General features: G+C 45.9%; 1 protein-coding gene across 1 annotated transcript in view; it reads right to left on the bottom strand.

The window, feature by feature from the left end:
- RYR3 (ryanodine receptor 3) overlaps nt 1-19,598 on the bottom strand; it is a 642,559-nt gene that overhangs the window by 165,168 nt on the left and 457,793 nt on the right. The window contains 2 exon segments of the mRNA XM_045013234.1: nt 10,458-10,518; nt 16,756-16,805. Of these exon segments, the coding sequence (XP_044869169.1) occupies nt 10,458-10,518; nt 16,756-16,805 (111 nt within the window).

Below are 19,598 nucleotides of genomic sequence, written 5' to 3'. Positions count from 1 at the left end.
GCAAGGACATCTGGAGAATGCTCAGGAGCCAGAATTGCCTGGGAAACCACGGTGCAATCAATAGCACAGATGTTCCATTTTGCCTGATTTTCCTTAGAACTCAAGGTAAAAGAGGGATGGGTGGAAATGAGTACCTCAGCTGTTCTGATCATTGAGCTAGAAATGCATTCCCCCTTTAACTGTGGCCCCAAGCTGCCTAGGTCAGGCACTTCTTGTTCTCTTGAGAGGCAAAGAGATCCCATGATGGGAATCGCCACTGCTGAAAGCACCAATTTGTGTAGTTCCTAGTCATGGTCTCTGGTGACGTCTGCTGAGTCTGAGAGGTTGACTATTTCTATGCAAAGGAGGGTGGCCCTTGCTCTCCCTGTTCTGCTGATATAATAAACTGTTGTCATGTTGTATGCCATGACTTGAATGTGCTAGGTTCAAATAATGGAATAATTTTCAGGCTTCATATATTGAATGCAGCTCCTGAAGGATTATGTGCAACTGGGATTCTTGGTGGTCCAGGTACCCTGTTCAATGTGTTCATTGAGGTGGGCTTCCCAACTTGGTAGGCAGTTATCTGTAATCAGTATTTTTGTGGGTGAAAGACGGACAAAGGGCACTCCCATGCACACTCTCTCCCTGTTTTCCCATAAGTCAGAACTCTGTGGGGGAGCGTGATGAGATGTTCACCCCATACTTGCCCTGAAACGGTTAATGAAGACAAAGAAAGGGGCTAATTAACCCAGCAGACTATAGCTGAGAGGAAATCAGGTGGGTAAATAATCCTGGGACTGAGTGAGGGAGCCCAGCTGGGGAGGGTTGAGCTAGGCTGGGGTTATGAAGACAGGAAATTGGCAACAGAAAAGGGGGCTGCTTGGAAAGTCTGCAGTCACTCCCTGGGAGAAGGGAGGTGCATTTGGGCTGGCAAACCCAGTGAAAAAGGAAGCCAGAGAGGGAAGACAGGGCTCAGGGAAAGGCAATAAGGTCTAGAAGGGAACAGGCCTTGACTGCTGACTAGAGGGTCCCTGAGCAAAAACCTGGAGTAAAGTGTGGGCCCGGGTTCCTCCGCCAGCCACTGACGGAGTGGCACTATGAATAAGAGAATGGAAAGACTGCCTAGGACTGTTGGTAAGGAAAGACTTTGATACCCCGGAAGGTGAACCCACTTAGTGACTTGGTCAGAAGGCTGAATCACGAAGAGGCTACAGCAGCTCATGGAGTGAGAGAGGAGCCGTAGACACAAAGAAAGAGGCAGAGGCAGTGGACAGCTATGGGAAGGGGTATTGACCTCATTAGCTATTCCCCAGAATGACCAGGAGGAGGCACCAACCTAGTGGTGAGTGGAGCACCCTGTCACAGGGAGTGAGATCATTCTGTCCAGATTGTGCTTACTTGGCATGTAGACTTTCATAACCAAGCCTGTAGACATCAAAGTCAAAGTTTCGCGATACGTACACAAGACCATGTACTCTAGGAAGGTGAGACTAGTCTGAATTGCTGTCTGGGGGTACAGCAGAAGCTGAGTGATGGGATCCTTTGTACACTAGAATCTGTCCCGAGGTAGGTAACCTTTGGCTCTGATTGAATGTAGGGGTGCTCCAACAAAGTCTATAGTCTGAGTAGGAGCTAAAACTGATTTTGTTATGTTTACTTGGAACCCTAAGAAGTGTAGTAGTCTCTGCAGGGGCAGGTTTGTCATCCATACTTCTTGATACGATTTCCCTTGGAGCAGGCAGCTGTTGATATAGGGGACCACTGATGAATCCTCATAATGCAGGTGAGCTGCCACTATTGACAACACCTTCACGAATACCCTCGGTGTCATCAAGAGGCTGAAGGGGAGCACTCTGTATTGGTGTATTACTAGGCCTAAGGTGAATCTCAGGAATCTCCTGTGTATGGAGTGGATCACTAGGTGGAAATAAGTGTCTTTTACATTAAGAGCTGTGAAGCAGTCACCCTTGTTTAAAGGCCAGGGTGATCATTCTGAAACTCAGGTGGTGGATGAAGATGTTCAGCTGTCTGAAATTTAGCATAGGCCTCCAGCCCCCTTTCTTCTTGGAAATGAGAAAATGACTTGAGTAAAATCCTTTCCCCCTATGTTGAAGAGGTTCTGGTTCTATGATTTCCAGATGGAACAGAAAGTCTACTTCTTGTCTGAGCATCTTCTTGTGAGAGGGGTCTCTAAAGAGGGAGGAGGAAGGATTTTTTTGTATGGGGAATCAGAAAGAAACTATTGTATAATGGTGGTGATTATCTCCAGAACTCATCTGTCTGATGTTGTATCATACCATGCCTGGGAAAAATGAGTGAGGCAAATGGTGTGTAGGAGTCTTGAATAGATAAATGTGTCGGGGGACTGATTTGTAGCTGTCGAAAGTCCCATCAAAAGGATTTCTTGGTGGGAGGCTGGCACTAGAAGGAGAATGCAGGGGGTTGTTGTGTTTACTGCACTACATTCTCTGGTGTTTCCTAGGAACCTTATAGGTCCTTTGATGGCAGAATGGTTGAGGGGCTGGTCATTGTCCATAAGACTGAGTCTTGCGGTATTTCCTCTGTGGTGCTGGAGTACAGCTATCTAGTGAGTAAAAAGTTGCTCTTGAGTCTTTGAGGGATTATAGTGATACATCTGCATTCTCACTCAAGAGGTTATTTCCCTCAAAAGTCAGATCCTCCACAGTGGAAAGGACTTCTTTGGGAAATCTGGAAAACTGGAGCCATGAAGCTCATCTTTTATGACTATGGAAGTTGCCATCAAGCACGAGGCTGTATCTTCTTCATCCACTGAAGACTGGAGGGCCAATCTAGCAAATTTTCTTCATCTATAATTATTTGGAAATAAAAATCTATCTTCTTGAGGGAGTTTGTTGTTGAATTTAGAGAACTTATTGTAATTAATAAAATCATGTTCTGATATTAAAGCTTAGTAGTTTGCTATGTGGAACTGTAAGCTTACCAAAGTCAAATGTTCTCCCAAAGAGATCTAAACATTTGGCCTCCTTATCAAGGGGTGCAGATTTGGGATGGTGTTGCTTCTTTCTTTTGGTGATAGCTTGCAGCAGTAAAGAGTTTGGAGTGAGATGTGAGAGTAAGTATTCTGTCCCCTTCAAGGGAATGAAATGTTTCTCCTCCATTCTCTTTGGAGTGGGAGCACAAATAGCAGACTATCTTGGCACATTCTAAGATGGTCTCACTAATTCACAGTGTCATTTTACTGGGACCAGCACTCTGAAAGATATGTAGGAGTTTATGAGAGTGTTCTGTACTTCCTCCAGGGGAATCTGCAGAATGTTTGCAATTCTCCTCAGGAGGTCCTGGAACTGCCTGTAGTCATCAGGTGGTGATGGTGAGGATGGCATGACCACTTCATCATGAGGATGATAACCTCTCAGGGTGAGTGATTCTGCCTGATCAGGTTGTTCCTCCTCAGAGGGTTGAGGTTCTTTCCTGTGTGTGGAAGCCTATCTAGGTTCCCAAAGTGAGCTTATTGATTTGGGATGTCTCATATACAGATCCCAGGGACCCCAGTAAAGCCAGTACAAAGGGTCATACGGGAAATGAAAGGGTGCCCATGGAGAAGGTACCAATAGTCCAGAGTTAGGTAGTTTGTCCTATGAGAGACTGAAGGAGCCCAAAAAATCTTAGAGACTCTACCAGGGCAGATCCCATGTCTTGAAATTCTCCCACTGATTCTAGACTCAGAGGAAAAAGAAGCTTCTAAATTGATGTGCAAGACTGTTGGTACTGAAGGTTTTATTATACTTCAACTGGTCAATGGTAATGGTGAGTGGAGAAACTCACCTCCATGGTGAGTGCTGGATCAAACAATATCAGGATTCTAGGTCTGCATAGATAATACGGGTCTCTGGTAGAGTTTATCTAGATCCTGATGCTGGAGAGTGGACTGGGCTTCCTTCCTTTGAAAGTGCAGCTGGTGTCAACTTCAGACAGGAAACAGTCTCCTGTACTGACTCCTCCTCTCTCAGTGTCAGTATCGTCATTGTAGGAGGGTTCTGCTGCTTTCTTTCCCTTACTGGTACCCAGGATGGTCCAGCCACCTTCAGCTAAGGATGGGTTCAGGTCACTTGGTGCTGAGGAACCAGTGCGCCTTGTGAACTCCTGACATCTCTATGCTGGGATACAGTCTCATATGACTTAGAGGGTGACAGAGAGGAGGTCCTCTTTTTGTATGAGGACTTGGAGGGGGATTTTTCAGGTTTCCTGTGAGAGTGTTTGCCCTTACCCTCCTTGTCTCTCTGCTGGAAAAGTCTTTAGCCCTGATTATTCCCAGAGCCAGAGACCACCGTGGCCTCTGTCCAGTGTACTGGGGTGGGAGGGGAAATCTATCAGGCCAGGATCAGACCAAAGCTTCATTGTGCAGTCAATCAAGGATTCTAAGCCTGAACTTATGAGCATGATGGGTTCAACTAGGAAAGGCTCAGCAGATATTGAACTTCAAGGGGATATGAACTCATGGGAGCAACAGAGGCATGTCTCATAGAAGTCACTGACTGGAAAAACCTGGCAGCAGGCTATGCAGAGCTTGAATCCTGGGATCCTGGACAAACTAGGCACCCTGTGCAGGGCAGTGACTGGGTGGGGGGGAAGACCCCAAACTCCTAAAATCTGCTAAACTACTCTAATAAGAAACGATCTAAAACCAGATTTTAAAACTATCTACAACTATGTTTGAACAAGAATGTTAGCGAATACCGAGGACACTGAAGGTTCCATCTCAGACTACAGGCGGTAGAAAAGAACTGAAGAGGTGGTTGGTCTGCACTGCTCCTTTTGTCCTCAAATCAGTGCACAAGGAAGGGAGGTGTGTAGGTGCAGATCAATGGACACTTCTAGCAGAAATATCCCAGGCTCAGGAGCATGGTAAGCATGCACACCTTGAGTGGAATACACATAGGGACGATCACTCAAAAAAGAAAAAGCAGACTCCTTGGTTTTATGCTTCATCCAAAAAGTGACATCTCCAGAATCTCAGTGTTCCTCTAACACTACGATAGGACACTGATTCACTACTTACTAAAATCCATAAAAGAAATAATAGATTCAAGCATTTTAACCAGTTGATTGTTTGGTTGGAATGGCAACACCTGAAGATACAGATAGCATGAAATGAGGTTAGGGGTGACATATAATTAGGAGCAGTGGGTTTCTTTAAAAAAATAAGAATACAATAGCAATAATTGTGGGGACATCCTAATTTACTAATACATTTATTTGCATATATCACTCAGCTGCTCGTTAATATATCCTTGAGTGGATTTCTGTATGTATTTTATTATAAACTATATATGTCATTAGAAGTAAAGTGATTTATGATCAGAGGATGTCAGACTAAGGCCTGGTCTACACTAGGAGTTTATGTCGAATTTAGCAGCGTTAATTCGATTTAACCGTGCACCCGTCCACACCAGGAAGCTAATTAGTTCGACCTAGAGGGCTCTTCAGTTCGAATTCGGTACTCCACCCCGACGAGGGGAGTAGCGCTAAATTCGACATGGCTATGTCGAGTTAGCCTATGTGTGGACGGAAATCGACCTTAGTAGCTCCGGGAGCTATCCCACAGTGCACCACTGTGTTGACGCTCTGGACAGCAGTCCGAGCTCAGATGTTCTGATCAGCCATACAGGAAAAGCCCCGGGAAAATTTGAATTCCTTTTCCTGTCTGGCCATTTTGAATCTCAGTTCCTGGTTGGACATCGGGGCGAGCTCAGCAGCACCGGCAGCGATGCAGAGCTCTCCAGCAGAGGGGTCCATGCAATCTCAAAGTAGAAAGAGGCCCCCAGCATGGACTGACCGGGAAGTCTTGGATCTGATCGCTGTGTGTGGCGATGAGTCTGTGCTTTCGGAGCTGCGCTCCAAAAAACGGAATGCAAAGACCTACGAGAAGGTCTCCAAAGCCATGGCACTCAGAGAATACAGCCGGGATGCAACGCAGTGCCACGTGAAAATCAAGGACCTGAGACAAGGCTACCAAAAAATCAAAGCGGCAAACGGACGCTCCGGAGCCCAGCCCCAGACATGCCGCTTCTACGAGGCACTGCATGCCATTCTCGGTGGGTCTGCCACCACTGCCCCACCAGTGACCGTGGACTCTGAGGATGGGATAGTGTCGAGGGGCAGTTTCTCGGCGATGTTCGCGGATGGGGAAGATGAGGAAGGGTTTGTGGAGGACGAGGCAGGCGACAGCGCTTACAATACTGATTTCCCCGACAGCCAGGATCTCTTCATCACCCTCACAGAGATCCCCTACCAACCTCCCCGGCCATTAACCCGGACTCTGAATCAGGGGAAGGATCAGTCGGTAAGTGCTATAAACATATAAAACATTTATTTTTTTAAAATCAGGAATAAAAACTATACGAAAAGAAGGTCAATACATATAGCGATCGAATAGAAATCCTCCTGGGACACCTTCCACGAAGCTCTCGTACAGGTACTCGAAAAGCCTACGCAGGAGGTTCCTGGGGAGAGGTGCCTTATTGGGTGCTCCGTGGAAGCACACTCTTCCGCGCCAGGCCATCCTGAGGTATAGTGGGAGCATTGCCTCCACCAGCATGGCAGCATAGGGCCCTGGTCTGTGCAGGGATTCACGCAGCATGCACTCTCTGTCTGTCCTAGTGACCCGCCTCAGGGTGATCTCGCTCGGCGACTGCTGCATCTAATTAGGGGAATTAATGTAATGTTACTATTGTGAATGCTTGACTTTTCCTTTGCATAACAATGACCGTCGTTTAACAGCCACGTGTTGGAGGCTGCAGAGGGAAAGCATACAGGGATCTTTCCCAGGGACAGCCGTGAGGGGCTGGAACAGGGTCAGACTTTATGCTTTCCAGATTGCCTGCAGCAGGAGGCCACTGCTATCCATTAACTTTTAAGCAGCCTAAAGTTTACGGCTTACCAGGCCTGGCTGCTACACGGATTCTGCTGTCCTGCCCCGCTTGTCCGATCTCCAGTGCAAGACCCCAGGCAATGAAAGCGAATGCCGAAAATTCGAACTTGTCCTGAGAGCACATGAGATAGGTGCCCTGTATGGTCTTGTTCACAGAAACTGAGTAGACTGTGTTCAGTGTTCGCAAACATGTATCTTTGCAAGGAAATCACTTCCTTTTTCCCATCACACAGCTGCGGCTCTTTCCCGAACTGCCCCGGCATCACCCTCACAGAGGCTGTCGCAGATTAGGCGGCGAAAGAAAAGGACTCGGGACGAGATGTTCGCTGAACTGATGGCCTGCTCCAGAGCCGAGGTGGCCCAGCAGAGCCAGTGGAGGGAGACCCTCTCTCAGCAGCAGCGCTCACACAGCGAATGGGAGGACAGGTGGCGGCAGGAAGACCAGCAGGCGACTCAAACGCTGCTTGGACTAATGAGGGAGCAAACGGACACGCTCCGGCGCCTTGTGGATGTTCTGCAGGACCGCAGGCAGGAGCAGAGAGCCCCCCTGAACTGTATCTGCAACCGCCCTCCCCCGCCACAAAGTCCTGTCCCCCCCTCACCCAAAATCACAAGAAGGAGAGGCGCTAGGGGCCGTGAAAACTGTCACTCCACCCCAGCAGAGCGCTCATGTACCAAACAGCTCTCATTCCCTAAAGTATGAGAATTGCTTCCCTTCCTGGCTCACCCGATCCAAAATCCCAGTTTCATCCCCCAACTGTGTAGTTGAGTATTAAAAATAGTTTGCTGTTCATTACTGTTTCCGTCATGTTTCTTTGCAGAAGACTTTGTGTGAAGGGGAGATAGGGGTTTGTTAATTGCATAGGACAGCCACCATTACCAGGGTACAGACATGGGGGCAGAATCAACAGCAGGTCACACACAGAGTGCAGTCACTAGGCACCCGGGTCACTCTGGGAGGTGTCTGCTGCCCCAGGTCAGTCTGGGAGGTGTATGCTGCCCCAGGGTCCGAGCGCCTGGCATCCACAAATTGCAAGGCAGGCTGCCCTTACCATGCCCTTTCACCCTAGCCATGAACCTTTCCGATGCCCTGAGCCCCAGCCAGAGCCATCATCCCCCTACACCTACTCACCCTTCCCAGACACCCCTCACCCCTTCCTGCAAACCCACCCCTTCCTGCACACCCTCCTGTAACCATCCTCCCCCCAGAGACCGCTGTAGGAGCAGGAGCCTGTCAGTCCTCGAGTGTAGAAGCGGTCTGTACATCACTGCACACCGTACCCACCACAGTCTGCGTCCCTGTTTGAACCCTTTAACGCGAATTCGTTAGTAAAGAAAACTTTGTTAATTAAAAATGTTCCAATAACTTTATTTTTAAACATCTGTTGGAAGGGGGGAAACCTGGTGAACGGGGTATGTAACCGCTGAAAAAAGTCAATAGTAACTGAAACAGGGGCAGGTTCAGCTTCTCTGTAAAGAGACTGGACAGTCATAGGTTACCCTGCTTGCTGAGGAACCTAGCTTTCAAAGCCTCCCGGATGCGCTGGGCTCTTCTAATCGCACGGCTGTCTGGCTGAGCGTAATCAGCAGCCAGGCGATTTGCCTCAACCTCCCATCCCGCCATAAAGGTCTCCCCCTTGCTCTCACAGAGATTGTGGAGCACACAGCAAGCTGCAATAACAATGGGGATATTGGTTTCGCTGAGATCCGAGCGAGTCAGTAAGCTCCTCCATCTCCCCTTGAGACGTCCGAAAGCACACTCCACCACCATTCTGCACTTGCTCAGCCGGTAGTTGAAGAGCTCCTTGCCACTGTCCAGGGCGCCTGTATAGGGCTTCATGAGCCAGGGCATTAGCGGGTAGGCTGGGTCCCCGAGGATCACTGTAGGCATCTCCACATCCCCAACAGTTATTTTGTGGTCCGGGAAGAAACTACCTTCCTGCAGGTGTCTAAACAGACCAGAGTTCCTGAAAACACACGCGTCATGAACCTTGCCCGGCCACCTGACGTAGATGTTGGTAAAACGTCCCCTATGGTCCACCAGTGCTTGCAGCACCATTGAAAAGTAGCCCTTTCGGTTAATATACTGGCTGGCCTGGTGGGCCAGTCCCAGGATAGGGATGTGAGTGCCATCTATAGCCCCACCGCAGTTTGGGAATCCCATCGCGGCGAAGCCATCTATGACGACCTGGACGTTTCCCAGGGTCACCACCTTTGAGAGCAGTAGGTCAACGATTGCGTGGGCTACTTGCATCACAGCAACCCCCACGGTAGATTTGCCCACGCCAAAGTGGTTCGCTACTGACCGGTAGCTGTCTGGCGTTGCAAGTTTCCAGAGGGCTATGGCCACTCGCTTCTGCACAGTCAGTGCTGCTCGCATCCGGGTGTCCTGGCGCTTCAGGGCAGGGGCCAGCAACTGACAGAGTTCAAGGAAAGTGCCCTTACACATCCTGAAGTTTCACACCCACTGTGATTCATCCCAGACCTGCAGCACTATGCGGTCCCACCAGTCCGTGCTTGTTTCCCGGGCCCAGAATCGCCGTCCCACAGCATGAACGTGACCCATTGCCACCATGATCTCCGCGGCGCGGGGTCCCGTGCTTTGTGAGAGGTCTGTGCCACTCTCACACTTCATGTCCTCACCGCGCTGCCGGAGCCTCCTCGCCCGATTTCTCAGCAGCTGACTGTGGAAGAGGTGGACGATAAGGTGCGAGGAGTTGACAACGGCCATAAGTGCAGCGATGATCGCAGCGGGCTCCATGCTCGCAGTGCTGTGGCGTCCGCGCTGTCACTGACCAGAAAAGTGCGCTAACAGATTTCCCGCCGGCGCTTTCAGGGAGGGAGGGCGGGAGTGACGGTTGAATGACGACAGTTACCCAAAACCACCCTCGACATATTTTTCCCCCAGCAGGCATTGGGGGCTCTACCCAGCATTCCAATGGGAAGCGGGGACTGCGGGAACTGTGGGATAGCTGCCTAGAATGCACCGCTGCCAATGTCGACGCTTGCCCCGTTAGTGTGGACTCACAAAGTCGAATTAGTGTCCTTAGTGTGGATACACAAATTCGAATTCATACGGTCTAATCCACAAATTCGACCTAAGTTAAATCGAACTACTCTTGTAGTGTAGACATACCCTAAGTTACACTTTAATGTCTTTTACTATGCTAATTGCCAGCTTCAAATGTTATTCAATGCGCTTCTAGCACCAATTTTTCAGCCTGGTGTAAACTTGCCTCCATTTTTGTGAGAGCAAATAACTGCAAGTGCAATTTCGTAGATGATGCCACTTATATTTCTAAGTGAAGTTCCTGATTGCATTAGCAAATAGGAACATTAGAATCGTAATCACCTAAGTTGATGTGGATGCAACATATCATCTGAAAAAGTGGAGGACAGTGTCTGGACCATAATATTAACTCTAGAGAGCTAATATCAGCAGGAAATAAAGAATAAATATGTGAAGAAATAACAACCTGCAGAACTGTTCTTTGAAGTGATTCTTGACAACCGTATGATTTGTAGCTGGTACTGTAATAAAGTAAGAACCTGACCAATTTACCGTGTATCCAGTGTCTGAGCCAAGATGTGCAGACAGCTCACCATTGTAGTAGCATCACTCCCTGTTATAATAAATAAAGAACATATTATTCTGAACAATATATTTTGCTTTTAACAAATATTTCACTATGTGCAAATGTACAAATTTCATGACTCTTAATTATATATCAAATTCACGTGTGATGGGAAGGCCTACAATGCCCCCTGCTTAAAAGATCTTTTAGAACTAATGGTTTTATTCCCTCCCCCCACCGCCTTCTCTCCTTATTTTCCCCCTTGAGATTGGGCAGAATGAACAGGGTGCATACTTTATTTCAGAAGGTGCCATTTCTGTCCCCTTCATTTTGTTTTGTCTTTCCCCTGTTGCTGTTCTTTTCCTTTTTGTTTAAAACTTCTTGGATGCCAAGAGCAGCCACTGAGAGGCAGGTGCTGAATGGTTAATGAAAAAATAAAATATGGAGGATAGTCCAATTGTGGGAAAAAATATCTCCATAGAAGGCGTCATGTTAAATAAGAGGTGGTATAGGGGCCCTACACATATGCTATATGGCCCCCATCCTGCAAACTCTTATGCATGTGTTTAACTTTATGCACCCAAGTAGCACATTCCATGACCACCACTCCCAAGAGGAGGAGACGGGTGGTGGTGGTCGGGGACTCCCTCCGAAGAGAGATGGGAATCATCCATCTGCCTGGAGCTAGAATCCAGAATGTGGCGGAGTGTTTGCTAAGACTGATCAAGACCTTGGACCACTACCCCTTCCTACTTTTCCACATGGGCACCAATGATACTGCCAAGAATGACCTTGAGTAGATCACTGTAGACTATGTGGCTCTGGGAAGAAGGATAAAGGAGTTTGAGGTGCAAGTTGTGTTCTCATTCATCCTCCCTGTTGAAGAAAAAGGGACTGTCAAATTGTGGAGGTGAATGCGTGGTTATGCAAGTGGTGTCGGAGAGAGGTCTCTGGATTCTTCAACCATGGGATGTTGTTCTGGGAGGAAGGATTGCTAGGAAGAGATAGGATCCACCTAATGAAGAGAGGGAAGAGCATCTTCGCAGCAGGCTTGCTAACCTGGTGAGGAGGGCTTTAAATTAGGTTTGCCAGGGGATGGTGACCTAAGCCCAGAGGTAAGTGGGGAAGTGGGATACTGGGAGGAAATACAAGGAGGAGGGTACAAGACAGGAAGACTCCTGATTCATACTGAGAAAGTAGGGCAATCGGCTAGTTATCTTAGGTGCATGTACATGAATGCAAGAAGCCTGGGAAACGAGCAGGAAGAATTGGAAGTCCTGGCACAATCAAGGAACTATGATGTGATTGGAATGACAGAAACTTGGTGGGGAAGTTCACATGACTGGAGCACTGTCATTGGATGGGTATAAACTGTTCAGGAAGGACAGATATGGGAGGAAAGGTGGAGGAGTTGCATTGTACATAAGAGAGCGGTATGATTGCTCAGAGCTCCAGTATGAAACTGGAAAAAAGCCTGTTCAGTGTCTTTGGGTTAAGTTTAGGCGAGAGCAACAAGCGTGATGTCGTGGTGGGCGTGTGCTATAGACCACTGGATCAGAAGGATGGGGTAGAAGAGGCTTTCTTCGGACAACTAACTGACGTTTCCAGATCACAGGCCCTGGTTCTAATGTGGGACTTCAACCACCCTGACATCTGCTGGGAGAGCAATACAGCAATGCACAGACAATCCAGGAAGTTTCTGGAGTGTGTTGGGGACAACTTCCTGGTACAAGTGCTGGAGCAACTGACTAGGGCCGTGCTTCTCTTGGCCTGCTGCTTACACACAAGGAAGAATTGGTAGGGGAAGTAGAAGTGGGTGGCAACCTAGGCAGCAGTGACCATGAAATGGTTGAGTTCAGGATCCTGACAAAAGGAAGAAAGGAGACTAGCAAAATACGGACTCTGGACTTCAGAAAAGCAGACTTTGACTCTCTTAGGGAACTGATGGGCAGGATCCCCTGGGAGGCTAATATGAGGGGGCAAGGAGTCCAGGAGAGCTGGCTGTATTTTAAAGAAGCCTTATTGAGGGCACAGGAACAAACCATCCCGATGTGCAGAAAGAAGAGCAAATATGGCAGGTGACCAGCTTGCCTTAACAGTGAAATCTTCGGTGAGCTTAAACTCAAAAAGGAAGCTTACAAGAAGTGGAAATTTGGAAAGATGACTAGGGAGGAGTATAAAAATATTGCTAGAGCATACAAGGGTGTAATCAGGAAGGCCAAGGCACAACTGGAGTTGCAGCTAGCAACGGATGTGAAGGGTAACAAGAAAGGTTTCTACAGGTGTAACGTTAGCAACAAGAAGGTGGTGAGGGAACGTGTGGGACCCTTACTGAATGGAGGAGGCAACATAGTGACAGATGATGTGGAAAAAGCTGAAGTACCGAATGCTTTTTTTGCCTCGGTCTTCACAGACAAGGTCAGCTCCCAGACTGCTGCACTAGGCAACACAGTATGGGGAGGAGGTGAGCAGCCCTCAGTAGTGAAAGAACAGGTTAAGGACTACTTAGAAAAGTTGGACATGCAAAAGTCCATGGGTCCAAATCTAATGCATCCAAGGGTGGTGAGGGATTTGGCTGATGTGATTGCAGAGCCATGGGCCATTATCTTTGAAAATTCATGGCAATCTTGGGAGGTCCTGGACAATTGGAAAAAGGCAAATATAGTGTCCATATTAAAAAAAGGAAAGAAAGAGAACCCAGGGAACTACAGACAAGTCAGCCTCACTTCAGTTGCCAGCAAAATCATGGAGCAGGTCCTCAAAGAATCCATTTTGAAGCACTTGGAGGAGAGGAAGGTGATCACGAACAGTCAACATGGATTTACCATGGGCAAGTCATGCCTGACCAACCCGATTGCCTTCTATGATGAGATAACTGGCTCTGTGGCTATGGGGAAAGTGGTGAACGTGATATATCTTGATTTTAGCAAAGCTTTTGATACGGTCTCCCACAGTATTCTGCCAGCAAGTTAAAGAAATATGGATTGGATGAATGGACTATAAGGTGGATAGAAAGCTGGCTAGATTGTTGGGATCAACGAGTCGCGATCAACGGCTTGATGGCTAGTTGGCATCCAGTATCAAACGGAGTGCCCCAGGGGTCGGTCCTGGGGCCAGTTTTGTTCAACATCTTTATTAATGATCTGGATGATGGGATTAATTGCACCCTCAGCAAGTACACAGATGACACTAAGCTATGGGGAGAGGTACGCTGGAGGGTAGGGATAGGGTCCAGAGTGACCAAGAAAAATTGGAGGATTGGATCAAAAGAAATCTGATGAAGTTCAACAAGGACAAGTGCAGAGTCCTGCACTTAGGAAGGAAGAATCCCGTGCACCGCTACAGGATTGGGACCAACTGGGTAAGTTCTGCAGTTCTGCAGAAAAGGATTAGAATCTGGATATGAGTCAGCAGTGTGCCCTTGTTGCCAAGAAGGCCAACGGCATATTGGGCTGTATCAGTAGCAGCATTGCCAGCAGATCGAGAGAAGTGATTATTCCCCTCTATTCGGCACTGGTGAGGCCACACCTGGAGTAGTGCATCCAGTTTTGGTCTCCCCACTACAGAACAGATGTGGAGAAACTGGAGAGAGTCTAGCAGAGGGCAACGAAAATGATTAGGGGGCTGGGGCACATGACTTACAAGGAGAGGCTGAGGGAACTGGGGCTATTTGGCCTGCAGAAGAGAAGAGTGTGGGGGGATTTGATAGCAGCCTTCAACTACCTGAAAGGCAATTCCAAAGAGGATGGAACTAGACTGTTCTCAGAGGTGGCAGATGACAGAGTAAGAAGCAATGGTCTCAGGTTTCAGTGGGGCAGGTTTAGGTTGGATATTAGGAAACACTATTTCACTATGAGGGTGGTGAAGCACTGGAATGGGTTACCTAGGGAGGTGGTGGAATCTCCATCCTTAGAGGTTTTAAAGGCCCAGCTTGACAAAGCCCTGGCTGGAATGATTTAGTTGGTGTTGGTCATGCTTTGAGCAGGGGGTTGGACTAGATGACCTCCTGAGGGCTCTTCCAACCCAAATATTCTATGATTTAATTCAGTGGAACTTCTCACTGGAGTACAGTTAAGTATGTGCATAAATATTTGCAGGTTTGGGGCCTAAATGTATATCTTAAACACTTCTGGCCAGGGTGTCAATCCTGCTTTCTTTATGCTGTTTGAAGACATTTTTCTTTGTCTCTTTAATACCTCTAAATTTCTTTTGTATCTATCCTGTAATTATCATACAATTGGGTTTGTTATTTTTATCCATTCTCATTTCCATGCTTTTTGCAATATGAAACAGAAGCACTGTGACACACCGAAATGAGGATAAGGGTTTTCATTAACCACTTTCCATTACACAAGGCACTGTGATAGCTTCTCTTAAAGGATCATGAATCAGTTACAAGATGGTAATTTATCATCTTCAGAACACAGTAAATATTTTTCAGGATAGCTATCTGGTTTCCTTTGCAACACATATACATGCAGAAATTATATCAGCGGTAATAGCCCAACAAATTCAGATACTGAAGATACTATAAATTATATTGAATGAAAAGACATTTAGAAAGATAAATTAGACATTTAGGTCACAATTTGGAAATGGGACCTGCTAGCACTGACTCCTCCACCTATGAGATTTCCACACAGGTTCAGGTAGATGTTCATCCTACTGGATTGCATTTCAGGATTAGGACCTTATTAAGCATTTTTTGTGCTGCTTTTTGTAGCAGAAAGAAAGGGAAGAAATTTTGCTTAGTGTGAATACAATTATAACTGGGTCTAAATCCACTTTGAGTCTTGGGCCCATTTCAATACATGGGTCTGAACTTCGTAGCTAGTGATGAGCCTGAGCCACAATTTCCTTTTACTGATATGGAATCATATTCATTATTACATATATTTAGAGACATGTGTCTGTATTAATCACTTTACTCCACACTCCCTGTCCTTTCATTAAGTCTGGTCTCCTCAATTCTATGATAATGCAAATAATTAATAATATATTTAAATTGTGAGTGGCATGGAACTGGGATCTTACATGCAAAGAACTCTAAACTAGAGCTGTTTGGAAGTTTTCTGACAAAACTGCCTATTCGAGGAACTGAATAGTTTCACTGAATCTATTAGAGATTGGACAAAACTTTTGTCAAAACACAAGCATTGGAAACCTGCTGGTGGTCCAGAGGCCACATCTCTGCAGCAGAGTGACTGCCAGTCCCTGGAGCTCCACCTGGAGCCTGGGCTCACAGGGCTGCTAGGTTTCCCTGCTCTGCCGCAGCAGCCCTGGAAGCCATGACTGGAGCTGGGGCTCTCATGTCTGATGGACATCTGCAGCAGGGAGCCTGGCAGACCGCAGTCTCAGATTGAGCCAGGGCTCTCAGGGCAGCTAGGCTCCCTACTTCACAGTAGCTCTGGCTGGAAGTTTAGTGAAACTGACATTCTTGTGTTTCACTGCTGCAGTTCAATGCATAGCAGTCATGAAACTGACAAGAATATCAATTTCACACATTTCCTTCTGAGAACACCATGTTTCCAAAACAAAAATGTTGAGGGGTGATAGTGGATATAGTGATTCAGAAGAAATGTTGGTAAAATTTGCTTTTGCTCTAAATTGGAAGGAAATACCTAAATAAAATACACACACCCTGCCCTGGAGTTTTGGCCACCTATAAACATCTGTGTGTTTCATAAATATTAACATTAATAACAACAATATTGAGGCTTTATATATCAATTTAAGCATCAGAAAACGTAATTTTATTTTTGAATCTTATCTAAATGTCTTTACCTAATTTCTTAGCAGACCATAAGAAAAAAGTGGGTTTATTTCACATTCACATAACTCTACAACAAATTAATCTTAATTTATCAAATTCATCTGACACTAAATATTTTAATTATTAGCATAAAGTAATTTTTTGTGAAAGTTACGAGCAAATGAAAAAGGCAGAGATTCAAATGGAATCTCAATATTAACTCACACTTCACCTGAGGCTACTGACGCCTGTTAGACTTTGCTAGAATATATAAAGTATAGTAGTGTATCTTCAGTTACACTTTTGTTGCTCCCATTGACTATACTGGGATTGGAGCATGTGCACCAGAAAGCAGAACTGTATCCAGAAAATGTGAAAAGTTTGAGTTGTTACAGAAATAATGAAGTTAACAGCCATACACCACTTATTTCCCACCACAAATCATATTGCTCATCGGTTATAAGCCTTAGATATATTATAGGAAGCACAAAATGTTATAAATATAACTTCATCAATATCCCTTAATAACTTACCGAAAAGTGAAATCCTATGTCTAACAAGAGCAGCAAGTTTGCAGAATAGGCTAAAGCAGAAAAGAATGCAAAATAGTAGAAGACACAGAGATTAATGTTTTGTTTAGAACATGAGGTAAAGCAATAACGAGAGAATAGCGAGACTACAAGATGTGAAAGAAAGGTACACAGTAGTTCCCTGAAGGTATATTTTTGATCACATAATGAGAATAAGCAACCAGATACTTTCATCTGGCAATAATACCTTCCAGAATAACTTTTAGTCTAAAAAGCACCTCAAAGATTAAATGTGTTTCCTTTAATTACAATAGTTAGCAGCAACTGTATTTTATATGGCTGAATCTCTCTCTAATGGTTGTAATTTTTCCCTCATGGTGAATAACATATAACAATAACAATAACATTGCATTGTTTTATTTGACATATGAGAACGATAAATGCATGTTAACAAACTTAAGATAATTTAAAATGTTTTCAGAAGATACTGTTTATAAACAGTTTATCTTTTTGTGTTTCCAACAGTCACGATAGGTAAAATTAATGCTGAAATATTAACAGAAAATAAGAGTGGTTCTAGCAAACACTGTCTTACAAGTTTAGTTTCAATCCATAGTAAAGTAATGTAATAAATGAGAGAAAATTCACCTAACATCTAAAGCAGTGTTTTTCAAAGTTCGGGTTGCGACCCAGTACTGGGTTGTGGCCTGTAAGGCAATGGGTCACTCTGGTCAGCACTGCCGGCTGGCACGTTAAAAGTCCCATCAGCAGTGTTGCCCAGGTAAGGCTGCCTAGTGTCTACCTGTTCTGATACCGCACTGCGCCCTGGAAGCGGCCAGTAGCGGGTCCGGCTTCTAGGCAGGGGGGCCACGGGGCTCTGTGCGCTGCCCCTGCCCCGAGCACCGGCTCTGCACTCTCATTGGCCAGGAAACAGCCATTGGGAGCTGGGGGGCCGTGCCTGAGGGTGAGAGCCATGTGGAGCTGCTTGAGCGCCTCCACCTAGGAGCCTGACCTGCTGCTGGCTGTTTCTGGGGAGCCGCTGACCAGGAGCTGTCAGAGGTAAATCCACACCCCAATCTTCTGCCCCAGGCCTAAGCCCCCTAAAACCTGGAACCCCTTCCTTCACCCAAAATCCCTCATCCTCAGCCTCACTCCAGAGCCTGCTCCCCAGCCCAGAGCCCTGACTCCTGCCTGCACTCCTGCCCCAGCCCTGACCTCCAACCTCCTGCCCAGCCCTGCGCCCCCACCAACTCAGAGCCCCTCCCACACCGCAAACCCCTCATCCCCAGCTCCGTTGACTCATGGGCATCAACAATTTTCTTCAACTGGGCCCCCAGAAAAAAGTTTGAAAACCACTGATCTAAAGGGTAATGGAAACCATAAGCAATAACTAGCATAGGTTTCTAAACAATAAATTTTCTATTTGTAATAGATTTAAAAACTGGAGATAGCTATAAGAAATGTAATAAATCTATCTAAGGTACTTTTATTGCTCTCCCGTTGCTATAGTATTTAAGCATCTTGTTATCTTTAACATATTTATTCTCACAATACCCTGGTAAGGTAGGAAAGTTGTATTATCCCCATTTTACAGATGGGGAATGGAGGCATACAAAAGTGCACAAGGAGGTTAGACAGCTAATTCCCGTTGAATTCACTTAGGTGAATTTGTGAATCCCGCTATGCATCTTTAGGCACCTAAATACATAGGTGCCTAAACACCTTTGTAAATCTGGCCCTCGGTGTCTCATCCAAGGTCACACAGGAAGTCGGTGGCAGAGCAGGGAATTTAATTTCTGAGTTCTAATCTAGTTCCCTAACTACTGGACCATTCTAGAATGTATTCTTATGTAATATATTTGGAGCTCAGTAAAGCATTTTATATTGTGTCTTGTGAAATTGTATTTGAAAAATTAATTCAAACTGAGTTGGATAAGAACACTGTTGTATGGGCTGAAAACTGGCTAAAAGACCATAAACAAATTTAATGATAAATGATAAATTAGAGGTAAAGATAAATCAGTGGACAAATTGGAGAAATAAGATTAATGGATTCAATGTTTAGGTCTAATCTTATTAAATATCTGAATTAATCATCTGGAAGAGAGAGTATACAGCACATTAATGAAATTTATAGCTGACGCTAAACTGGGAACAGTTGTGAACACTAGTCAGGAAAGTGGAATAAAGCAAATGAATATAGAGAAAGATTGGAAACTTAGGTAGAAAACAGGAAAATGAAATACAGCTTGGCAAAAGACAATCTCATACATCCAGGGAAACATAATATGAAATACATACTCAATGACAGGAAAAAAACTGGGACACAGTAATGTGGACAGAGATTCAAGGCTCACAGTGGAAAGTGAATTAAACATTAATTTGCAATGTCAGCTGGTTGCAAACAAGTCTGATGTAGTTTTGTGCTGAGTATGTAAGGACAACATATTAAGAAATAGGGAGGTAACTATTCCTCTTTTTTAAGTTTCTCATGCAAAAAACGGTTACCCACCTTTTAGTAACTGTTGTTCTTCGAGATGTGTTGTTCATGTCCATTCAAAGTAGGTGTGTGCGCGCCGCATGCACGCCAGCGGAAGATTTTCCCTTAGCAGTGTCCGTAGGGTCAGCCCTGGCGCCCCCTGGAGTGGCGCCACTACGGCGCCCTATAAAGGGGCCCGCTGACCCTCCACCCCTCAGTTCCTTCTTGCCAGCACTCCGACAGAGGGGCAGGAGGGTGGGTGTTGGAATGGACATGAACAACACATCTCGAAGAACAACAGTTACTAAAAGGTGAGTAACCGTTTTTTCTTCTTCGAGTGGTTGTTCATGTCCATTCAAAGTAAGTG

This window comes from Mauremys mutica, chromosome 4 (genome assembly GCF_020497125.1).
Source record: "Mauremys mutica isolate MM-2020 ecotype Southern chromosome 4, ASM2049712v1, whole genome shotgun sequence".
Classification (NCBI taxonomy): Eukaryota; Metazoa; Chordata; order Testudines; family Geoemydidae; genus Mauremys; species Mauremys mutica.
The sequence above is the reverse complement of the archived record's forward strand: the minus strand, read 5'-3'. Positions and strand labels throughout refer to the sequence as shown.